Here is a 24,026-nt window from a genome sequence, read left to right on the forward strand (position 1 = left end):
CCAGTCTGGGTGACAGTGAGACTCCAACTCCCCCCCCCAAAAAAAAAATCTGTACCAATGTCCCCTCTTTGATTCCTGACACTGGTCATTTGTATCTTAGTCCCTTTTTTCCTTCAACAGTCTTGAGCAGTTATTTTCTTCAAAGAACCTGTTATTAATTGATTTTTTCAATTAATTTTCCAGTGTTTATTTCATTGATTTAGTCTCTCATCTTTATTACTTCTTTCTTTCTATCTACTGGGGTTTATTTTGCTTCTCTAGTTTCTTAAGATAGAAGCTGAGCTCATCTGAGACCTTTCCTCTTTTCCCATTTAAACACTTCAAGCTGCAGATCTCCCTCCAATCACTCCACCCCACGTACTTTGATACTCTTGATTTCCACTAGGTTCAAAATATTTTCTAATTTTCTTTGTGTCTTTATTATTCCATGCATTATTTTGAAATGTCATTTCCAACTATTGGAGATTTTCTCAGACATAGCACTGGTTCCTGATTTAACTTCATTGTGGTCAGAGAACACATTTCTAATGGTTTGAACTCTCCTAAAATTATTGACAATTATTTTTGGTGTAACACTTCTGTGGTGAATGTTGCACATGTACTTAAAAATAATGTGTATTCAGCTATGGTAGATGAACAAACTGTCAAACTAAGGTGTTAGTAAAATCATCTGTATTTTTCTATTAACTTGTTACATCAATTTCTAAGAAAGGCGTGTTGAAACAGCCATATATAATTGTGAGTCTTCTGTTTCTCTTTAAGTTGTTAGTTTTTTGCTTTCTATATTCTGAGGCACTGTTATTCAATACACAAACATTTAGGGTGACCCTGTTATATCTTCTTAATGAACTGAACCTTTTATTACTAGGAAATGTTCCTCTTTTTCCATGGCATATAATCACTCCCACTTTCTTTTTTCTTTTTGAGTTGGAGTCTCACTCTGTCGCCCTGGCTGGAGTGCAGTGGCACACTCACGGTCCCCCCAGCGTCAACCTGCTGGGCTCCAGCAATCCTTCCGCCTCAACATTTCAAGTATTTAGAACTACAGGCGAATGCCACCATACCTGGCTAATTTTTTAAAAATTTATTTATTGGAGAGATGAGGTCTCGCCAAGTTGCCCAGGCTGGTCTCGAACCCACAGGCTCAGGCAATCCACTCACCTCGGCCTCCCAAAGTGCTGGGATTACAGGCCGTGCCACCGAGTCTGGCCACCACTCCAATTTTCTTATGACTAAGATGTGCATAATATATCTTTTCTACCCTTTTACTTTTTAAACTTAATTGTATATTATATAATGTTTTTCTGGTAGAGAGCACTTGCTCCTGCTCTTTAAGCCTGATAATCTGTCCTTTAATTACGGTGTTTAGGCCATTTATATTTAATGTAATTAGCAATATATTTAAGTCTATTATCTTGTTATTTGTTTCTATTTGTCCCATTTGTTCTTGGTTTATGATTTCTTCTTTTCCTGACTTCTTTTTGACTGAGTATATATTTGGTATTTCATCTCCAATATTGCCTTATTAGCTATACCTCTCTTAAAAATGTTTTCAGTGGTTGCTCTAGAGTTTACAACATGTATTTTTAACTTTATTTAACCTGTTTGACAGATACCTTCCTGACTTTCTTTCTAACTCACTGGCAAATCCTTACTCTTCTGCTGTTTCTTCCTCTTCTTCTCTGCCTATAAATGTTAGAGTAAGCTTAATATTCAGGGCCCATCCTTTTTCCTTTTCTCTACCTACACTGACTCTGGGCAATCTCATCTAGTCCTGTGGTTTGAAATCCCTTTTTTTCCATCAGTACTAACTTTTCCTCTGAGCTCTAAATATCCAACTGTTTAAATGATATTACCCCTTAGACGTCCAATAGATATCTTAAACTTAACATGTCTAAAGTAGAGGTTGTGATTTTCCCTCTCAATGCTTCCCTGCTCTCATCCTATTTGGCCGGCTGCAGTTCAGCTCATGGTATCATTCAATTACTCAGGACAAAAACCTAGGAGTTACCTGTGAATCCTCTATTGTCTTCATCTCTTATATTTAATCCATCGGCTTATCCAGTAGACTCTACTCCCAACATAAACTCTTACCACCACCTCTGCTGCTACCATCTTCGTCCTTAGAGGCTGCCATTTCTGGTTTCCTCGTGTCCTAACCCATTTTTTCCACTCTTGCTCCTACAACCTACTCTCCACATAGTAGCTAAAATGATCTTTTTAAAAAATGCCACTCAGATATGTCAGTCCCCTGCTTAAAATCTTTCAGTGTATTCCCATGATGCTCACAAAAAGAATCGAGAACCTTTTGGCCTGTGTGGTCCGAACACAATTTGGCCCTGGCCTACCTTGCTGGCACCCTCCTCTACCATGTTCTCCACACTCGACACATGCAAGCTGCTGTAGTTTTCTTAAAATCAGCTGGGCTCGCCTCTGCCCGAGGGCCTTCATACCAGCTCTTCCTTCTTCCTGGTGTCCTCCTGGCTTGCTCCTCCTCATTTGTGCCTGTGCTTGAATGTCACCTCAGACCAACCTGTCTAGAATGTGTCCCTCACACCCCACTCATCATCTCTCTGTAGTACTCTGCTTTATTCTCTTCAGAGCATTTGAAATCATATCCACACATTTGTTTTGCTTATCTTCCTTCTTAGACTGTAAGCCTGATGAGAAAGTAGACACACTGCGTTGTTCAATGCAGCATCCTCACACCAGGAACAATATCTGGCGCATAATAAGTGCTCAGTGAGTATTTGTTGATTGAATGAATCTATTATATCAGACTTTTTATTGTTATTTATTTTTTGAGTTGGAGTCTCACTCTGTCACTCAGACTGGAGTGCAGTGGCCACTCCCGGCCACTGCAGCCTCAACTTGCTGGGTTCCGGAGATCCTTCCGCCTCAGTCTTCCAAGTAGCTGGAACTACAGGCGCACACTACCATGCCCAGCTAATTTTTTATTTATTGTAGAGATAAGTCTCACCACATTGCCCAGGTGGGTCTCGAACCACGGACTCAGGCAATCCACTCACCTAAGCCTCCCAAAGCGCTGGGATTACAGGCTGAGTCACCGAGCCTGGCCAGATGTTTTATTTTTTAAGGAAAAAGAATCTTTCAAGCTGGGCTTGGTGGCTCAGCCTGTAATCCCGCGCTTTGGGAGGCTTAGGTGAGTGGATTGCCTGAGCCCGCGGGTTCGAGACCCGCCTGGGCAGCGAGACCTCATCTCTACAATAAATCAAAAAAATCAGCCGGGTGTGGTAGCGCGTGCCTGTAATTCCGGCTACTGGGAAGGCTGAGGCGGAAGGATCGCCAGAGCCCAGCAGGTCGAGGCTGCGGTGGCCGGGAGTGGCCACTGCGCTCCAGTCTGGGCGACAGAGTGAGACTCCAACTCAAAAAAAAAAAAAAAGAATCTTTCAGAGTCAACAGACTAAACACACAAGTGAAAATTGACTTTCTCCTGGTCCTTTCTCTGAAAGTGAGTTGAATCTTGGTTTTAGGTGCAATTCTCTTTAGTAATAGCCTTGGAGTTTGTGAGCACCAAATTATTTTTTTACTGTGTGACTTACCGATGGTCATTAGCCCAAGTGGACAGACGACGGTGTGTCCTGTGCACAGTCTCACGGGATACTTTGGGTGTGTTGCCAAAGGAACCAAAAGCCATTCCTTAGTGAGTCCTCACTCAGGACATTTCCTGGTCCCCGGACTTGCATCCTGCGTACGATATCCTGCTGTGGGCTGCCAGATGCTTCCTACCCAGCCCAACATTATCCCAGATCATCTTCTCCACTGAGATGCTGCAGATGCCATGAGACTGAAAGGGGCATCCGTCTGCTGTTAACGGCTATTCATCTTTACAGCTGCCAAAGAAGGGCCAGAATACAACTGGCAGCTCAAATATGCCGTGAGAGAAAAAAATTCTCGAGTCCTCCATGCACTGGAGGAGACGGCGTCAATGGGATCCTTCTCATTGGGCTGAGTTGTCCAGATATCAATCCAAACTGGTGATATGAACAAGGCTTTTGGGGGGCAAATTACCGGAACTATCTCCAGAAAACAGGGTATTTGGCGCAGGGTAGGCAGAAAGGAGAGGATGAAGGTGACCCCTCAGGATCTACTGGAGAAAGACCGGGAAATCCTAGAGGAGCTGCTGCCCCCGGTACACCATTTTCGTTAATTACCTCAATTGTGGCTGTGATCCCCTTAATGAGAAACACAACTTTACTTCTAAGCGGGCAGTGAGGCTGGCGAAAGCTGAAACCTGAAAATCAGCAGATCCAGGGCTGCATCCAGCCCTTCCATTGAAATTAAGCCGCATCCAGAGCACAGGGAGAGGACTCCAAATAGCTTCAGACAGCAGCCCGCCATGCAGGCCCTCGCCAGGCACCGGATGGACACTCCTCGGACTCGTCAAGAGAGGCCCAAATCACAAGTGCTCATTTCAATAACACAAGAAAATAAACATGGGGCTTATTTATAGCACAGGAAAGGGACTGGGGCAAAAGAACTGCTCATTTGGTAATCCACCTTGACGGGGCCGGACAGGATCCAGACCCCCAGGCTCTCTGGTAACAGGGTGAGCAGAAATAGGGGCCGGAAGAGGGCTGGCTGCCAGCACCACCAGGCATGATCTGGTGAAAGGCCTGGTGAAGAGAAGGGGAGAGACCTGATACACTGTTCGTCTCACCAACCCAGGTCTAAGTGCTCTGGCCGTCTCTAATTTCTAGTTGAGGAAACCAAAGCATGGGCGTGAATTCCCTCCAGGTCAGGGAAGGGCCAGAGTACAACTCAAGAGAAGGTGCTGGAGAAAAGGAAATGCAAAAGGTCCCTGTATCCTCCATGCACCGAAGAAGATGGGGTTGTAGAACGTGCATCTGTGGCTGGAACTAAAACACACACGCTTGGCGTCCTAGGCCACTGATGGCCTCACACTGCCCTACAGAGCCCAAGAACTCCTGCCAGGATGGGGGCTTCTCTGACCAAGTCAACCCCAACCATCTCCTGGGTCTACCACGTGGCCTGGCAAAGAGCACGTTTTCATAAATGAATGGATGAACAGCTGTAATAATGGGACGACTTGAATCGATGCTCTTTACCTCACCTGGATTGGTACCTATTTGGGTGTAGTAGCCAATGATATGCATGTGCAGTTCCATACAAATGCCCCATTGGATACACTTTGAAGGAGGGCATGGGGGCTCTGCACGGGGGCACAGTCCGACTGGTGGCTTTAGTCTAAGACACACACATCGCACTCTGTTGGCAGAGCTCACGAGGCTGTGGACAAGATGGGGCTTTGCTGAGGAAGCCTCTGGAAGACACAGCTGCCTGAGAACCAGCTTGTCTTCCACCTGATAGTTCTGTGGCCTTCAGGGGGAGTGGGGTCCCGCTGGCTGAAAGCACAGGACAGGAAAACGCTCTGCCCTGAGAAGGCTGCAAACATGGGGAAACACAATGCCAGGCACAGATGAGGGTGACTTCACTATTTCTTGGAAAGGTGAGAGGCCTGTAGTCCTGGGAGAGGAACAGACCTTTCCTAGTCACCTTCCCCCACTGCCAGAAATGGTGAGCCAGAAACTGCACAGCCATGGCGCCATGGGTCTGCACAGCCCTGCTGCCTTCCTGGGGAGCTGGGGAGATGCAGCCCGGAGCTCCATCAAACGGAGGGGAAGGGAAGCTTTGGTCTGGGCTTGGGACTCCCTCACCCAGTCTTCAGATGAACTCACAGCTCTACCCTAAGCGGGGCGCCTTACCAGCTGAGTGGGTCCTGCCTGCCTGCTTTTGCTCTGCCAGGAGCAGGTCTGACACATGGTCAGACCATGCAAGGCAGGTATAATGAGGACAAACACTGGCCCTGGCTTTACTCATAAGTAGAGAATGGATACCGACCAAACACAGGCCGAGGATAAGACCCAGGGCTGGGACAGAGCTCAGGGGTGCGGCGGTGGTTTCAGATGCCTGCAGGCCCTTTGCAGTGGAGAGCTCAAGTTGCTTCCAAAGTCTCCCTGGACGGAAGCTGCCGGCCAACACGGTCAGCACGCCTGCCAAAACTGCTCCTCGGGTGTGGCTGCAGGAGGTCTGGGGCCAGTTCCGCCTTCTCTGTCTCTGCCTCTCTGTGCCAGGGCTGTTGTGGCTTCTCTTGCTGCCACAGAAGACGACCTGGGCCAAGACAAGTGGAAAAAGCCGCCTATCCCAGAAGCAGCAACAAAGTCAAGAAAGCCCAGCAGGCCCAGCACGGGTGGCTGATGGGAAGCCTCTGAAACCCAAAGCTTTGCCCTATCAGCTGGGTCCCCCAGGGTCTTCTGACTGCAGAGCCTGGAAGAGCCTTCCCAGAGCCCAACTACCTCCAAAACCCGGCCTCTGCTTGTCTACTTCTCAACTGCTACCTTGGCTGAAAACCCTCAAAGGGGCTTGGCTTTTAACCCAAAATCACAACTTTAGAACCTGCGGCTTGACACATGCTATCTCAGTGATGGAATACTCCCATCTCTGTGCTGGGCTGGTGCCTGTGAGACTACCAGCTCAGGAAGAAGCTGGGGTCATGGGGTCATGAGCCCCCTCGGCCAATGAGCATAGAGAGCGCGCGTCTCATCCGGCTCCCAGGCCTGCGCGGCACAGGCCTGCAGGATGGCCACGCTCTTCCAAAGGCAGCAGAGAAATCAGCACTTAAAAACCACGAGATCAAAGCACAGTTAGAAGCAGATGAGGCCTTGGCAGAGCGGCCAGAGTAGTCAGAGCTTTGAACTTGATGACACTAGCAAGGATGGGAGACAGCAGAGCGTCACGGGCAGGAAAGAACCAGAGGTTCTGAGGACGCACATTTCTGTTTTCCTCTTTAGTTCTCCCAGAAAAGGAGGTTTTTGCCTAAACACGTGAGGCTTGAGATAAAAATTTTAACAACCATATAATGTTAATCAGCGAACAAGGTCTTTCCAACCCAAGCATTCCAAGCAGGCCTATCCCAGTGAGGTCCCTGGGGTGAAGGCCAGGACCAGAGCTGGTTCAAGCTCGTCATTTCTGCAGGCCGGTAAGACGTGATTTCTTTAAAAAGATTCTTCATCTAAAGCCAGCTGTTGTCTGCTGTAGGCCAGAACATGACATCTTAATTAGCATCACTGTTCCTCTTCTGGCATCCCAAGGGCAGACAGTGCTGACCCAAGCTCATGGGCGAGGCTTGCTTGTGGGAGGCTCAGAGATCCACAACCGGGGGAGTGGAGTCTCAAGCCCCCTCTGAATCCGTGAGTCATGGTCACCTGTCACATGCCTGCCCTGAATCTCTCCTGTGACCTTTCTACCTGCCTTTCATAGGGTAGAACCTTTGAGGTTCCAAGTGCCTAGGACATCATACTCCTTCTATAACATAAATAATGTTCTGCTACGTTGCAAGATCTAGTTCTCAGTACTTCTGGAATAGGGAGGTGCTTTAAATGGAGTGTTAATGCCTTTGAAGTTCAAGGACTAAGAGGGTGATAAAATCACACAGATCCCTGGAGCTCCCAGTGCTCTCAGACGAGAGTTGTTCTTCCAAAATCAAAGGGCTAACATGATTTTTTAAAAGGGAAAAAATATTTACCCCAAGGACGGGGAAATGGGCTTGAAAGCAGCCACTACTACAGTGCAAGCAGTGAAGAACGCAGGGCAGAAACACCTGGAGAAGCCAGAGTGCTGTGGTGCACACACACTAGCACAGGTGCAGGCTTTTAGCAAGGACGGCCACATGGGTCCTCCCCTGTAGCCGCCTCACCTCTGGGAAAATAAGCTTGGGAACTCTGGAGAGGTTAGGGGTGCTCCCGGTCCTTTGCCAACTGCTGTGGTCTGGGCGGCAACAGAATTTCCTTTTCCTTGCTATGAACAGAAGGCCAAAATGCCTTTCCATAGCTGCTACTGACCAGCATGTTATCCAAGCCAACAGCATTTATCGAGCACCCATGTCTGCAGCTGTAAGGCAGTGGACACGTCACAGCTTTGGTTTCTGCATCTGCTAAATGAACATACTAGATGACATGAGATGATCGCCTGTCTCTTCGGACAGTCATAATCTGGGATTCCATCACTCATTAATATCAATGAATTAATATTAACAAGGGTGAAACTCATGATGTCCACTTTCAGTGTGGCTACTTCTGAAATTTCCTTTGACCTCTCAGGGTTGGTGGAGCACATTCAAAGTGCCTCCATGAAACTACAGACAGCAACTGTTCACCTACATGTCACTCAGCAGAACAATGGACGGTGTATGAGTGACTTTGATGGCATGCGAATAGGTTTCAGTAATTCTATCCATATTAATTCAGCAAATTGTGATGTATTTTGTGTTCTGGGGACATATGTTATGGCTAAAGCCCAAACTGTGGCTAATCTTAATATTAGAGCCAGATAAATCTGTTTCGAATCCTTAACATTTAACATTTGCCAGAGTAGATTTGTTCATCAACTGGGCTTAGAGAGGTATAATTCACACATGTGCAGTATTAGTAAATGCTGAAATTTAATGATTTAAATAGACCGGCAACTGTTGCAAAGCAGTTGTTACCGCAGCATTTAACGTTAGCCAGAACCTCCCTGGCTAATGTTAAGTTTATACCAAAAGAATGAGGAGAATTGTGGCATCCCCTTGGGGTGGGGAGTCACAACTGCATCAACTTTTACGATAGGTCCCAGCTAAAAGACTGAGTGTACGGCTAGGAGAGGCTGGTTTTGCCCTGCAAATACCTGAAATACTGACTAGGTCTAATCAGGAAGCAGACTCCCTGGAGGTTTCTGGAGCCATCTGCTCTTGGAGCGTTCATGCTCTGGGCCCTTCCTGTGCTTGATGCAATGGCACTAGATATCTTTCCTGGGTCTGTGTCTCCCCAGACACGGGCAGAAGGTTGTTGTGAGACCAAAAGATGAGGTTAAATATACCAAAGAAGAAAGATGGTTCCACGGACCACCAAGAATCAGTGTTCAAGACAGCAAAAAAGGAATAAAAAATAATTTTAATCATATCAAAAAGCCTAACCAGAGAGGAATAGTTCATGGAACTCATAGGATCCTGACCCAGTGGTCAGCTCTCTTCTTCCACACGAGCCCAGCGCCCCAGGTCCCAAGGCATCGATCAAACCCCACCAAGATGTTTGTGTTTTGCACCAAATACTGGGCTTGGCCATTCCTCCAAAGAATTCATTGTTGTGAAATAACTACAGGTGTGGTAGGGGTACCTTTTTCAGGATTCCCCAAATCTACAATGGGCTGATACGGTTTCTCTTCTCCAGCAATCTTCTGGTCAGTGAGGTTTCCTTTCAGATTGTTAAACTGGAACTGAAAATGAAGGGAGTCTGAGCTGGATTTAAATCTGGAAAATGTGCAAAAGCTTTGCTTTGGTGTTTTCAAAAAGAACCCACCGGAGATCATATGAAACACAAGGACAGAGGCTGCACTGCTCAAGGTGCTTAAATGTTCTTTCTGGGTTCCTGTTCCTGAGGAAGTGGCCAGGTGAGTGCATGCCAAGATCCAGAAGGCCACCTTCCACCCTAACCCCTGACCTGCTGTCACGTGCTGGGAGCCCCAGTCTCTCCTCTGCCAAGCTTCAAGTTCAGCCCTTTATCCGGGGCACGGCTCACAGGCTGCCGATGTTGGGAAAGCTCTTCAGTTTTTCAGGAAAGTCGTCTTTGTACAGGACAGGGTCCGCGCGATGCTCCACCACCTTGAGAGGCATGGTCCCAAAGACTGAAGCAAACTTGTTGATGCACTCGGACCTGTGGGGTTCAGGGTGGGGAGGCAGGGAGAAAAGAGGAAATGTCAAGAGGCTGAGCGACGACAGCACGTGACGTAGTGTTCGACACTGACAGAAAGGCTCAAGCAGCCAGCCTGCACCACGAGGATGAACGAGGTGACCGAGGTGCTCTGGCTATTAGCTCAGCGGGAGCGAGTGAACAGGAGATGATGCCGTCAGGGCCATGAGCCTGCGGGGTCAGAATGCCTCTTCCCCTCCCCCCCAGATTCCAGTCATTCCTCCAGCTCGGGGGAGCAGGCCTCAGGGGGAGCAGGCCTCAAACCACGGTGGATCAGCTGCCAGCAATTCTTAACCCCATCTCTACCAGCTAGGAGAAGGCGAAGGATGGAAGGGGAAAAGTGACTCGGGTCTGAGCTTCCGCTTACTGGGGTTTTAAAAGGTAGGAGGGAGGCTCTGACCCATGGAGGAAAGGGAGGCGAGGATAGACGAGGCAGTGAGCCCCCACGTCAAACAATAAACACTTCCTTCACCCCAACAGGTGAAGAGGGCCTGGGAGGGCACCTCGGCAACTGCCCGTGACCTGCAGGGCTCTTCGAGAGAGTGAGGGGCCCGGGGCCCTCGGCCCTCCCACGCTGGAACCACAGGTAACTACCAACCTGGTGCAGCACCACATGGCACTGCTGTGGGAGGGGAGGGGGTCCCCATCTCCATCCCCCCAAAGCCCATTAGCACCCTCAGAGGGGAGCAGGTCAGGCGCCTTTAGCTTGGAGAACGGTTCTGGTCAATCAGGCCAATGGAGGGTGACAGCTGGGTCATGAGGACACAACAGCCTCAGACCCGAGGGAGAAAACGCTGGCAAAGCCGCTTTTGAAGCCCAGGGGCCCTCGGGATGGATGTCAGAAAGGTCATCACTCTCGCTCCTCAGCCCACAACACTTGAGAGAGCCTCAAGGAGACCAACCCGAGGCAGAACCTTCCACTAGGCAGGAGCCAGGTTCAGGTAGACCAGAGAAGGCCTTCCCATCCGCAGAGATATTGTAAGCATCATGTCCAATTATTGCAGCTGGCACATTTTTATTCCAGTGCTTTAAGTTTCAGGAAGAAACTCGTTAATAAATGAGACTGTCATCGATTCTCTCCTGGTCATTATATTTCTAAAAAATTTGTTACTTTTTCATTTTGAGCTTTTAACTGTTAATATCATCAAGGCTACCAATACCACAAAGCAACAACTACTATTTGTTATGTGTTCCAAGCTGTGTTAAAAGTGCTTCACATGTTTTAATAACTCATTTAATCCTCACAACAATTCTATGGGGCAGGAACAGTTATTTCCATTTTATAACGGGAAGACTGATGCCAGGCATGGTGGCTCACACCTGTAATCCCAGCACTCTGGAAGGCAGAACTAAGAGGACTGCCTAAATCCAGGGATTCAAGACCAGCCTGGGTCACTATAATAAACCAAAAAAATTAGCCAGATGTGGTAGCGCATGTCTGTGGTTCCAGCTACTAGGAAGGCTGAGGTTGAAGGATTGCCTGAGCCTAGCAGGTCAAGGCTGCGGTGGCCATGTCTGAGCTACTACTGCACTCTAGCCTAGGTGACAGAGTAGACTCTAACTCAAAAAAAAAAAAAAGAATAAAAATTAAAAAGAGGAGGCTAAGACTCACACACAGAAAGACTAAATAACACATGCGAAGGTCAAATAACTAGAAAGTGTCAGAGCCAAACTCAGGCCTCCTGACTCCCGAGGTTACAGTCTTCATGGGAAGATACAAAACTTATTTATTAATTATGGGGTCCAACGGGAAGGGCTGGAAATTAACAACTGTTGAGCACCTATTATGTACCAGATAATTTACATGCTATGTAAATATTCCTAATAAGTCTCCTGGGTTCCTTAAAGTATTCTTCCCCCATCCTCACCATCCCCCTACCCAAGGCTTAGAGTAAGTAGCCTCATGTTATATACTAAGAAATCAAGGTCCAGAGAGGTTAAGGAACTCACCCAAGGACCCACAGTTAGAAAGTGGTGGAAATGAGCCGGGCTCGGTGGCTCAGACTGTAATTCTGTAATTCTGTGCCTTGGGAGGCTGAGGTGAGTGAATTGCCTGAGCCCGTGGGTTCGAGACCCGCCTGGGCAACTTGGTGAGACCTCATCTCTACAATAAACCAAAAAATTACCCGGGCGTGGTAGCGCCCGCCTGTAGTTCTGGCTACTTGGAAGTCTGAGGCGGAAGGATCGCCTGGAGCCCAGCAGGTTGAGGCTGCAGTGGCTGGGAGCGGTCACTGCACTCCAGTCTGAGCGACAGAGTGAGACTCCAACTCAAAAAAAAAAAGAAAGTGGTGGAAATAGGTTTCAAATCCAGGCTTGCACTGGCCACAGACCCTGATCTTTGAGCTACTATTGACCACAACTCTCCCAGTGCCTGATCCTCCCTCTAGCTGACAGTCTTCGAGACTTGGGGAGAGGGGGTGGAGTTCCTAGGTTCCAAACTGAAGGGAGATGGAGAAAAGACCAACGAGCTGTAACTAAATGATGTGACCCAAGCATGGGACCACAGCTTCAATTGTGGGGTCAAGGCTTTGGCAGGCAGAGTCCGCTCTCTCCAGGGTTTTGCCTCTGACAGTTGTTCTGCCTGTAAACATGCAGGTTCTTCTAGTTTCTCACTCTCATGCATGCAGAGCTCTGCAGGGCTCTGCCACACTGGTATAGGTTACTAGTGAGTAGTTATCCAAGAGGAGTTCTGGCTCTTGGCAGAGGACAGTGGCCACCACCCCGGGGACAATATCGAGGACGATGTCTCCTTGAACTAGATCTGCCAACAGGCATGGACCACAGGCCAGAAGTCACTGGGGCTCAGGCAAACCTGATTTGCTGACAGCTGCCCCTGGGTAACTCGGGGCGAGCAAGCACTTCACTTGCTGTTTCTTTACGCAGTCTCGCGCGAGAGAAGACCGAGTGTGGCAGGCTGCTAGTGGCCCGTGGGTTTTTCGGTCAGGGGTCCGGCTGCCACGTCCGTGACCATTTTCCTGCTCTGGTTTTCAGGTCAAGTACAAACATACTAGGAACCACCAATGTCCATCCATCTCTGATGTCACAAAAGTGAGTCTGGGGAAGAGAATGCTAATGGTTTTCTATTTTCCTTTCAAACACATACCACCCCTTAAAAGTCACTGGAAGCCTTTAGAACCACCGCTGGGGACACTGGGAAGGAGCCTAATGCTGCCAGGCATGTGCCCGGGCCTCATGTATTACTAGTTCAATCATCCCCAGCATATCACAGGCTTGGTACTGAGATGCTCAATAAATGCTTGTTGAATCTATTGTAATTGAACAGATGAGTATCTCTGTTTTAGGAGGTGAAAAGACTGCAGCTCAGATAAGGAAAAACCAACTTCCTCAGGTCAGGCAGTGAATAAGTGGCAAGTTCATGACTTGAACAAAGATTGGCCTATCATAGTACCAAAATCCCATGTTCTTTTTCTTCAGTCAGCGCTGTCTGCCATATCGCCCTGAGGTTGGCGAAGATCCTGGTCACAGTCTCCTGGCTCTTAAAGAACCGAAAGCAGCTCCTGGAAACGGAAGCGGGCTGGTAAAAGCTGCTCTCCTCTGCAACTGAGACTTCTGACCCCAGGCCCCACACACAGGGATGAACAAACTGCTGAACCCCCAAAACCAACCCAAGGTCATATACTTGCCAAATGGTCACGTTCACTGTTTCATGTGAAATGTCCATTCTGCCAAGGGAACTATTAAAAAATAAAACAGCTGGCAGTGGCTCCCTTAAGGCCAGAAGTTTGTGACCAGCCTGAGCAACACAGTGAAACTCCATCTCTAAAATCAATCAACCAATCAAACAACTCTGCCAGCTTCAGAGCCACCTCTTCATTCTCCCAGGATAGCTTAAATCCCATCTTCTTCCCTCTCAATTTAAATGTTTTATTTAATAGTTCAGTGACCCAATCTTTAATTCAAATAATTTTGCTCCCAGATGCTAATTTATTTCAAGATCTAATTTCCTCTATTCTCTATTAAATGTCACAAAAGGGTTGTCAACATTCATTAACTTCTCACCACTGACTCAGAACCTACAACCCTTTGGCTCCATTGCTCTATGACGGTACTATTATTTAAAGATAGGGACTTGCTATGTTGCCCAGACAGGAGTGCAGTGGTTATTCACACAGGTGCAATTATATAGTACACTATAGGCCTTGAACTCCTGGACTCGGGTGATCCTCCTGCCTCAGCATCCTGAGCAGCCGGGACTACAGGTACCCACCACCACACCAACTACTGCTTTTTTAAAGGCGACTGATGACCATTTAATTCAAAGACCTTTCCCCAGTCTGCGTGTTCCTTGCTCCTCCCTTGCCTCAGAGCCCTGTACATCTGGTTCTCTCCTGCCCTTTCCAGTTGCTCCTTCTCTGTTTTGTTACTCTCTCTGTCTCCTAAATGTTAGAATTTCTCAATTGTGCCCTTTTGCTTTTTACTTCTGTCAACTACTGTCCCCGAGCAGGTGGCTTCCAAATATAGTTGGCCATCTGCATCCGCTGGTTTCTGCATCTGTGGATTCAATACCGTGGATCAAAATATCTGGAAAAAATCGCATCTATATCAAACATGTACAGACTTTTTAATGGCATTATTTAAGGCCACCAGCAACCTGCCACACTCTGTCTCCCCGGACCTGCTCCAGCCCAGATCCCCTGTGTGAAGACTAGCATAACAGCTGATTATACAGCATTTGCGCTGTATTAGGTATTACAAGTAATCCATAGATGATCTGAACAGTAGGGAAGGATAGGCGAAGGTTATATGCAAATCCTATGCCATTTTGTATACACACACACACACACACACACACACACACACACACACACAGAGCGTGGGACCCCCCCAAATCCCTCACCTTATTCTTCTACAACTTCACTCATGATGAAAATCTCCTCCTCACTGATCACGCTGCTAGGGTACACCCATTCATCCCAAACCCTCCCCTAACTAGCATCTCCTGCTAACTATGTCATTCACATTGGTAAAGGTACTACCATTCTTCTTGACTCAAAACCTAAGAGTCCTCTATCAACTCCTTCTCCATAACCCTCCATATCTAGTGAGCTGGAAACCAAGTTCTGGCACATCTTCCTTTGGAAAAGAAATCTTCTGAAATCCAATTTGTTCCTTTATTTCCACACTTAGCTTAAAGTTCAAAGCTCTTGTAACTGGTCTTCTTTCTCCAATCTCTTCATCCTCAGTTCCATCCTATGCACGACTTCCAAATTAATCTCAAAGTGATACTTTGATCAAGCTAGCCTCCTGCTTAAAAACCCTCCATGGCTTACCTGGGTTCTTCATTTGGGGATTCAAAGTCCTTGTATCTGGCACAAACAGGCCCGCATTCTAGGCTCCAGCCACACTGAACTTATTACTTCCCAAGTACACCTTGAACTTGCTGATCAGGCACCTCTAACCAACCACCCAGTCTCCTCTTCTAGTCCAAGCTCTACTGGCTGGGATTCTAGTGATTTCTGAAGGCTCATTTCAGACGCTACCTCATTCACAAAATTACTCTCGACAATCAACTTTGCAAGAAGTTACCTCTTTTTCATTTTATTGATTATTGTCCTCTGAGCCACCCTCAGGGCACTTATCACAAACAGCTTTAAGTTTTATATACATATAAATATATAAATGCACGTTTGTGTGTGTCTACATGAATATGTTGCTTTTGCTACTTGTAGACTCTGATATGGATTCAAGCCTAACAACATCTAGGCAGCTGCCTCTTCTATTTTCAGAAGTCTCTTCCAAAGAGGAAGCATCCGTATCTCCCCGATTACTTTCTTCAGTGTTTGATAATAAGCATATCGAAGTTAAATCTCCCTTGCTGCATTTTCAACCTCTTTACAACGTTATGACCTCACTGGTGCTAGAGAAGGGTTGTTTAGCCTCAGCATGAACTTCAAGGCCATTATCAGGTCAATTTTTTTCCCCTCCGTATCCTTTCCTGGACCATAGATCCCCACTATTTAAACTCAGCCCAACCAATACCCACTTAGCCGACTGCTAAGAATTCTCCCCAGACATAAAGAATGAGGTAGGTTTAGGGAAAAAGACATGAACAGACACTTCTCAAAAGAAGATACACGGGCAGCCAACAGACACATGAAAAAGTGCTCAGCCTCTCTAATCATCAGAGAAATGCAAATCAAAACCACACTGAGATTTCACCTAACCCTAGTAAAAATGGCCATTATTAATAAAGCAAAAGACAGCAGATACTGATAAGGATGCAGAGAAAAGGGAATGCTTCCACAGTGCTGGTGGGAATGCAAGCCGGTTCAACCTCTATGGAAACAGTGTGGCAATTCCTAAAAGAATTAGAAACTGACCTTCCACAATGACCCAGCAACCCCCCTACTGGGGATATACCTGGAGGAACTCAAATCATTCTATGAAAAAGATACCTGCACACGCATGTTTATTGCAGCATTATTCACAATAGCAAAAACATGGAACCAACTGTGCTGCCCATCAAAATCGGACTGGATAAAAAAAGTGGTACATATATACAACAGAAGAATATACAGTCATAAAGAAGGACAAAATCATGGACTTCACAGCAACTTGGATGGATTTAGTCTATAATACTCAGTGATCTATCACAGAAACAAAGAACTGAGTACTACACGCTCTTGTTCATAAGCAGACCCTGAATATTTAACATAATACTGTAAGAAAGGGATTGGCAGTAGCCAGAAACTTCCAGGGGAGGGAGGGGCGTAGGCATAGAACATCAATAAGGGTACCTGATCTCAAACCAGGCAAAGTGGGAACCAAAGGGAGGCCCAAACTTTACCTGTACGATGTCCACGTGTATACCTAACCCTGAATTGTAACTCACATCTCTAAAATAAAATATGAAAAAAAAAGGCGTACAATTAGTGTCTCTTTCAATGAGCTATGGCAGTTAATGTCACAGCCCTGTGTAATATTTATGATACCAGGGACAGATATTTCCAAAATCATAATAGTATATTATTTCACATCAACAGTTGGCAAAAGTCATGTCTTTTGAGCAAGATGTTTACATATGAGAGAGATAGAGAGATTATTTAAAGAACAAGAAGGAATAAAACATTAAAGAAGAATCCAGGCCAACTGAAACAACTTTCTACACAAAAAGTCCTCCAGGCTTGAAAGATTTTAATATACTCAATATATTTCAGAAATAAATTCTGCATGCAGATGTGTAAATCTGAACTAGGTCTCTCATTCTAAAAAGTTAATAGAACATTATCAGAGAGCACGTTGGTCCCCTTACAAGTGCTATAGGGACTTCAGTTTGCCACCTTGTGTAAGGGGTTGCCTTTTGAAAGAACAGGATTTGATTTGGGCACTCCAGAGCTTGGGAACTTCTGGGTGCAGGTGAGAACCATGAGGCCTAGTAAAGACTAGGTCAGTCTTGGGGAAGACACCCATCTCCCACTCCTGTACTCACCTAAAAGGCCTAGATCACATTCCATACAAAGGTGTGCTTTGTAGAGTCACTGAATCAAAATGAAGGGAGCATTCCAGAGCTGTCTTGCCTTCTCTGCACGTAAAGAGTGTTGCTTTCGACCCTGCTCTTGGCAGGCGTTTCCACAGTGACAGCAAAGATAATTTGCCTCTGGTGGGTTTGGTTTAATTCTTTCTGATCAAGTTTTTACTATAACATGGAGCTATCACCCTGAAAAACAATCCACTATTTCCTTGGAATTAACCAGCTTCCACTCAAATGACTGTAGATGGTTAACTGCTTAGTCCACATGGAGAATTTGGCTTCTGGAGCTTAAGACCAGCTATGTTTAAGACCCTTCTAGCCATTACAAATTGAGTGAGTAGCATTCCAAATTAATTCTTTGGGTGACCTGGGCTTGAACTAACCAAATCCCACAGTGCATATGGAGGTGACTATGGCTACCAGCTGCTGTCCTTATATCTTCAGCAAAGCCCCATAAACAGGCCCAAGGCAGGAAATGGAGATCAGAGGCAGGGCGAACTTGGAGGCTCACTCACCTCTCCACCATGTGTGTCTGGTCTAGCGAAAGTCCGTCGATGGCGGTACACTCAGGACACTTGAATTTCTTTCGTGGGGTTACCTGCCAGAGAAGGACAGAAACACTCCTGACTGTCAGGACCAAAGACATAAGGTCACGCTGTGCCACCACTCTGTCTGCGCCTGTGCTGTAAGCTGAGATGCCGCGCGTGCACACACACCTCGCCATCCTCCATTCCGTCCTGTCTGGCTCAGCCCCCAGCAAAACTCACAAGGGCCCAATAAAAAAGGCTTGGAGGGCTTTTGCCTTCTGTAACTGGAAAGAAGTGGTGATGACAAGCTCCTTAATTCCTGTTTAATGACTGTTTTCTCACTGCCAAGGTCCTTGTATAAACACCATTTGTTCTTGCAGCCATAAGGGCGATGAAATACAGCTTCCCATAACTTTCGCCGTAACCTTCGTTCCAACAGGCGCTTTCTCCTCCCTCGGCTAATGGCAAATGCTGCATGCAGCACCACGCTCTTGAAGATGCCAGGTTATTCCGCAATTCCCTTGAATCAAGAAAAGATTCATGGGTCCCTTACACTCTGAACCCTTTCCCCTGACTCCCCGCCACCCTCCCAAATCTTAAACTTCTAGCGATCTTGTTCTAGCAAGCTCAGGAGAAGTTGCTACCCCAACCTAGTGAGGACAAATACACAGGGAAGAGGGAGGGAAAGCAAGCTAGGTAACTAACTAGGCCCAGGCTAGGAAGCATGGAGACATGGGCAGGACTGTCCAGGGCAAGTAGCCACAGCTAGGAACATTTTGAAGGATGCTGAAAAGCAATTTATATTCTCAAACTTCCCTTTCAGTCAGTCATTCACTGAGGTATTCAGAGAGCTGAGGGCTAGTGTGAGTACTGGTACACATTTGGTGAGCACAGACAGTGATTTTTCCTCTTTCCTTGGTCACTCTGTTTAATCTGGCTTCTCTCATTAATTAGCAGCAAGAGGAACTAGTGGAGAACACCATGCCATGCTTCCAGCAGAAGCTCCCCTAGGAATCTGGCCTTCCAAGGCAAATTTCTAGGGGAATCTGGCATTGCCCATTTCCACACATGGAATTCTGATCTAGAAGGAAAAAGGTCTAGATAAGTCTACCCATATAAAGCAGCGTAATTTCTCTATAGATCTAGGGGCTTTATTATTATTATTATTTTCTGAGTTGAAGTCTCACTCTGTCATCCAGGCTGGAGTGCAGTGGCACACTCGTGGCCACCACAGCCTTGACTTGCTGGGCTCAGGTGATCCTTCTGCCTCAGCCTTCCAAGTAGCTATAACTACAGGCACATGCCACACACCTGGCTATTTTTTTTTTTACTTATTGTAGAGATGAGATCTTGCCAAGTTGCCCAGGTTGGTCTGGAATCCATGTGCTCAGGCAATCCTCTTAACCTCGGCCTCCAAAATGCTGGGATTATAGGTATGAGACACCATGCCTGGTTTAGAGGTCTTATTTGAGCAAAGTCTAAATTCCAAGAATAAACAGGTATCTTCTACAGATACAAAGACCTCCCATAGGATATTTATGTAATCTCAGCTTTAATGTATTAAGGGAAAGGTACTTTTAAAGGCTGGTCATTTTTTCCCAGTCTGTGGATTGTCTCCCTGCTCTCTTGATGGTTTCTTTGGCTTTGCAGAAGCTTATCAGTTTGATGATATCACACTTGTCTATCTTATCTCTTATGGCATGGGCACTTGGTGTTTTGGTCAGGAATTGGTTGCCAGTTCCAGTTTCCATAAGGGTGTCTCCTGCATTTTCTAAGGTTCTTATAGTTGAAGGTTTTATGTTTAGGTCTTTGATCCATTTAGAGTTGATATTTGTGTATGGTGATAGGTAGGGGTCTTTTTTTAATCTTCTTCATGTGGTCAGAAAGTTTTCCCAGAACCATCTACTGAATAGGTTCTCCTCTCCCCAGCGGTTGGTGGTGGAGGCTTTGTCAAAGATGAGTTGGTTGAGAAATTGAGGTTTTGCTTCTGGAATCTCAATTCTGTTCCATTGGTCTATATGCCTATTCTTGTACCAATACCAGGCTATTTTGATTATTGTAGCTTTATAATAAAGTTTAAAGTCTGGGAGTGTGATACCTCCCGCTTTTTTTTTTCCCCTGAGGATTGTTTTGGCTATCTGTGGTTGCTTATGTTTCCAAATGAATGCCTGCATTGTCATTTCCAGGTCTGAGAAGAATGTTGCTGGCAATATAATGGGTATTGAGTTAAATCTGTAGATTGCCTTGGGTAGGATGGACATCTTAACAATGTTGATTCTTCCAATATATGCCAACTTATGTCTGACAAAGGCCTAACATCTAGGATCTACAAGGAACTCTCAAACAGCCCATTACAAAGTGGACAAAAGATATGAATAGACACTTCTCAAAAGAAGACATACGAGCAGCCAACAGATACCTGAAAAATGCTCAGCCTCACTAGTCATCAAAGAAATACAAATTAAAATCACACTGAGATACTACCTAACTCCAGTCAGGGTGGCGGCCATCATCGATACCTTCAAAAACAACAGATGATGGAGAGGATGCGGGAAAAAGGGAACACTTCTACACTGTTGGTGGGAGTGTAAACTAGTACAGCCTCTGTGGAAAATAGTTTGACAATTCCTAAAAGATCTAAAAATCGACCTTCCATATGACCCCACAATCTCTCTACTGGGAACATACCTGGAGGAACCCAAATCACTCTATGAAAAAGATACCTGCACACATATGTTTATCGCAGCATTGTGCACAATAGCAAAAACACGGAACCAACCATCCTGCCCATCAAGAAAGGACTGGATAAAAAAAGGTGGTACATATACACGATGGAATATTACACAGTCATAAGAAGGACAAAACCGTGAACTTCACGGCAACCTGGATAGACTTCGAGTCTATAATACTGAGTGATCTTTCACAGAAACAAAGAACAGAGTATTACATGTTCTCACTCATAAGTGGACCCTGAACAGTTATTGTAATACTGTAAGAAAAGGATTGGCAGTAGGTGGGGCGTGGGATTGGCAGTAATGGGAATCTGCGGGGGGCGGAGGGGGGCACACCTCATTAACAAAGGTACCTGCATAATGAACATTTGTATACATAACCCTGAATTGTACCCCACATCTTTACAATAAAAAAAAAAGCTGGTCATTGATATTTAAGAACACTGTTTAGGACAACCATAATTACATAATTGCACAGAGTGTACTACCTTCTCAGCATCAATTAAAAAATAAACTCATTTAGATAAACCTGAAGAACGAAATAGAAAGGGAATTGGATCCATGATCAAAAACCAAAACAAAACAAACCCAGCTACCTTAAGAAAGATGTAAACTCTATCCTTTAGTTAACAGGATTAGATTTCAAATCAGCTTTGAGAATTACACCTTTTCTTAACACACAATTTACAGCTTGACCACCATAGACTTTATCTCTAATTCTGAGGATTAAAAACTGTAACTAAAGCAACTGTACAGAAAGGAAAACATGTTTAAGTTGTCAAAGCCTAGCTTCAATTTTCCAGTGTGACAGCATCACTCAGAGAATCTTAAACCAAAAGGGAGTGCAAAGTGCATCAGGCAAATACTTCATTTATAGTTCCAAGAACCTCTTGGGCTCAGAGAAGGGAAACTTGTTCAAGGTCACACAGCAAGTCAGTGGCTGAGCCTCCTACCTTGATGACGGCTTTCCCCGTGACGTTAGCCACCAGGAAGTTCATGGCAATGTCTTCACAGTTCATGTGGGCATCCACCCAGTTCTTGATATCCCCGGGCATTTTGTAGGTATACAAGTAATTAAAATACTGTCAGGTGAGACAAAAAGAAGAAACCTTCAAACATCAGTTCCCTTGGGCTGATAAGTAAGGGGCAATGTGGCCACAGCAAAGGGACAAGCTTTCTCTCATAAGATTCATAACAGGCCTACCAGGAGGAAGGACAAAAGGAAGTATTGGAATGCTTTGGGACAAGGGACCAAGCATGCTTAATATGGTCATTCTTTCTCAAAGGTGCGTACTTTTTCTTTATTGTTTGTTTGAGTTGGAGTCTCACCCTGTCACCCAGGCTGGAGTGCAGTGGCACAATCACAGTTCACCATAGCCTCGGCCTCCTAGGCTCAAGTGATCCTTCCACCTCAGCCTCCCGAGTAGATGGGGCTACAGGTGCATGCCACCACACCCAGCTAATTTTAAAAAATTCTTTTTTTGTAGAGATGAGTTCTCACTAGGGTGTCTAAGCTGGTCTTGAACTCCTGGGCTCAAGTAATCCTCTTATCTTGGCCTCCCAAAGTGCTGGGATTACAAGCATGAGCCACAGGTGTATACTTTTAAAGGTAGAACAAAAATGAGGCAATTCTGAAACTACCATAAACTGTAGTTGGATGAAATAGTGTAGAAATTAATGGGTCAAAAAATAAAGTGTACAAAGTCTAGTACCCTAAATCCCAAGAATTATAAACCTTCGTTTTTGAGGTTTCTTTTTTTTCTTTCTTTTGCTAAGAATAAAAACCCATTTCTGGATCTAGAGCCCTGAAAAATATGGGGGCAGCAGTGCTGAGCTAACCACAAGCAATCGAGATACACATATGTTTATATATCTATACATAAATTAAATGAACTGTGCTGAGTTGAACAGATCGTTCTCCTGATTGCTGAAAACAGGCAAGTTTTTATTGTTTAATTAAACCATACACTCCCAAGGAGCACTCTGTCATTGAACTGAAGATTCTCAAGTCAAATGCATTTTCTCCAATCTCATGCTAATGAAAAAGAGTCAGAAACATGAAGTGATGATTCCCAGGAGAGAGAAAGTACAAAAGGTCAATAAATTCACAAAAGGAAATTCAACCTTAATCAAATCAAAGTTAAACAATAAGATACATTTTTACTTATCAAAATAGCTAAGTTTAAAATGTTTTAATGTATTTCATGCAAGAAAGGGTGTGGTACAAACAGCTTCATATTTTGCTGGTGGGAGTGGAAACCGGCACAGATAGTACTGATACCAACAGACAAATGCACCTGTGTCTCTATCTTTCTTCTCTGTCTCAGAGATGCCTACAATGTTCATTACCTTGGATATAATAATTCTGCTCCTAAGAATCTATCACAATGGTCACGAGTACAGTTATGAAAATGAACATTATTCATTATCTAAAATAACAAAAATTTAGAACTTTAAATATCCAGCAATGGAGAAATAGGTCGACATGATTTATGGAACATTAGTATAATGGTATTTTCACAATTATGTTAACAAATAACAATTTATGAAGAAATGATCATAAGAAAATGCTCACAATATAATATATTTAAAAAGCAGGCTAATGAGAATATTTGCAATGGAGTGTGTATATGTGTGAGTAAATAAAAAGCAAGCTAGAAAAAGGATCTAAACAATAATAATAGTCATCACTAAGTGATAGGATTAAGTCTTTGCTTCTTCATTTTACTGTTACGTGTTTTCGACTACGAGCATGTATTACTTTAAAACTAGAAAACCAACAGCGTTAGTTTTAAAGGAATATCACAAAACATGTTCTTTCTAAGTCCTCAGAGTAGAACATTTTCCTTAAACCCAGCAGCAAGTATGGCAAATTGGGCCAAAAACATGTATCAAACTCTCATTTTGTCAACATGGGCAGATTGGCCCCACACCTGCACGGCCCTTACCTTGTGATAAAAAGCCGCACCTGTGAGCACCATGGATACCTCGTTAGTCCACTCAGACTCATACTTCCACTTATTCATCTCATGGTCCCAGAGATGTAGACGGCCGGGGTAACCCACCAAGCGGTCAGGAAATTCCCGCCAGACCTAAGGACAGAAGCGCATGGACAATCAACTCCCAACTCAGACAACAGCCAATCACAGTGCTGAGTCATCCAAGCAGATATCGACAGACTCCCTGGGTTCAATTCATTAGAACCCAAGGTCACAATGGGCTTCTGAAGAAGTTCAACTGAACAGGTGCTAGGAATTCCGCCAATAGTCAAAGACAGATGCTGATTCTGACGTCCTCTAAATCTTCTTGTTCATGCTTGGAAATTTCAAATAATGAGGAGTAACAACTTATCAAGCTGGACCCAGATAGGTAATCACTTAATACATGATTAATAAAATAGGTTCCATGCTTAAGGAATGTACAAATGAAGAATAAATGAAACCCTACAACTCAACTGCCCTAATTTGTATTAAATTGGTGATTATGAAAACAGAGCTTCCATTTCTTA

At 45.1% G+C, this 24,026-nt stretch overlaps 1 protein-coding gene across 1 annotated transcript in view; it reads right to left on the reverse strand.

The window, feature by feature from the left end:
- Positions 1–8,952: 8,952 nt before the first annotated feature.
- Positions 8,953–24,026, reverse strand: part of LOC103260803 (exostosin-2) — a 64,006-nt gene continuing 48,932 nt past the window's right edge. Inside the window, exons 5-8 of the mRNA XM_008058453.2 lie at positions 23,467–23,610; positions 21,472–21,600; positions 17,775–17,857; positions 8,953–9,731 (exon numbers count right to left, since the gene is read on the reverse strand). Of these exons, the coding sequence (XP_008056644.2) occupies positions 9,593–9,731; positions 17,775–17,857; positions 21,472–21,600; positions 23,467–23,610 (495 nt within the window). The 3' untranslated portion in view covers positions 8,953–9,592. The remainder of the gene's footprint in view (positions 9,732–17,774; positions 17,858–21,471; positions 21,601–23,466; positions 23,611–24,026) is intronic.

Source organism: Carlito syrichta, unplaced genomic scaffold (genome assembly GCF_000164805.1).
Source record: "Carlito syrichta isolate Samal-C Ts95f unplaced genomic scaffold, Tarsius_syrichta-2.0.1 Scaffold303344, whole genome shotgun sequence".
NCBI classification, from domain to species: domain Eukaryota; kingdom Metazoa; phylum Chordata; class Mammalia; order Primates; family Tarsiidae; genus Carlito; species Carlito syrichta.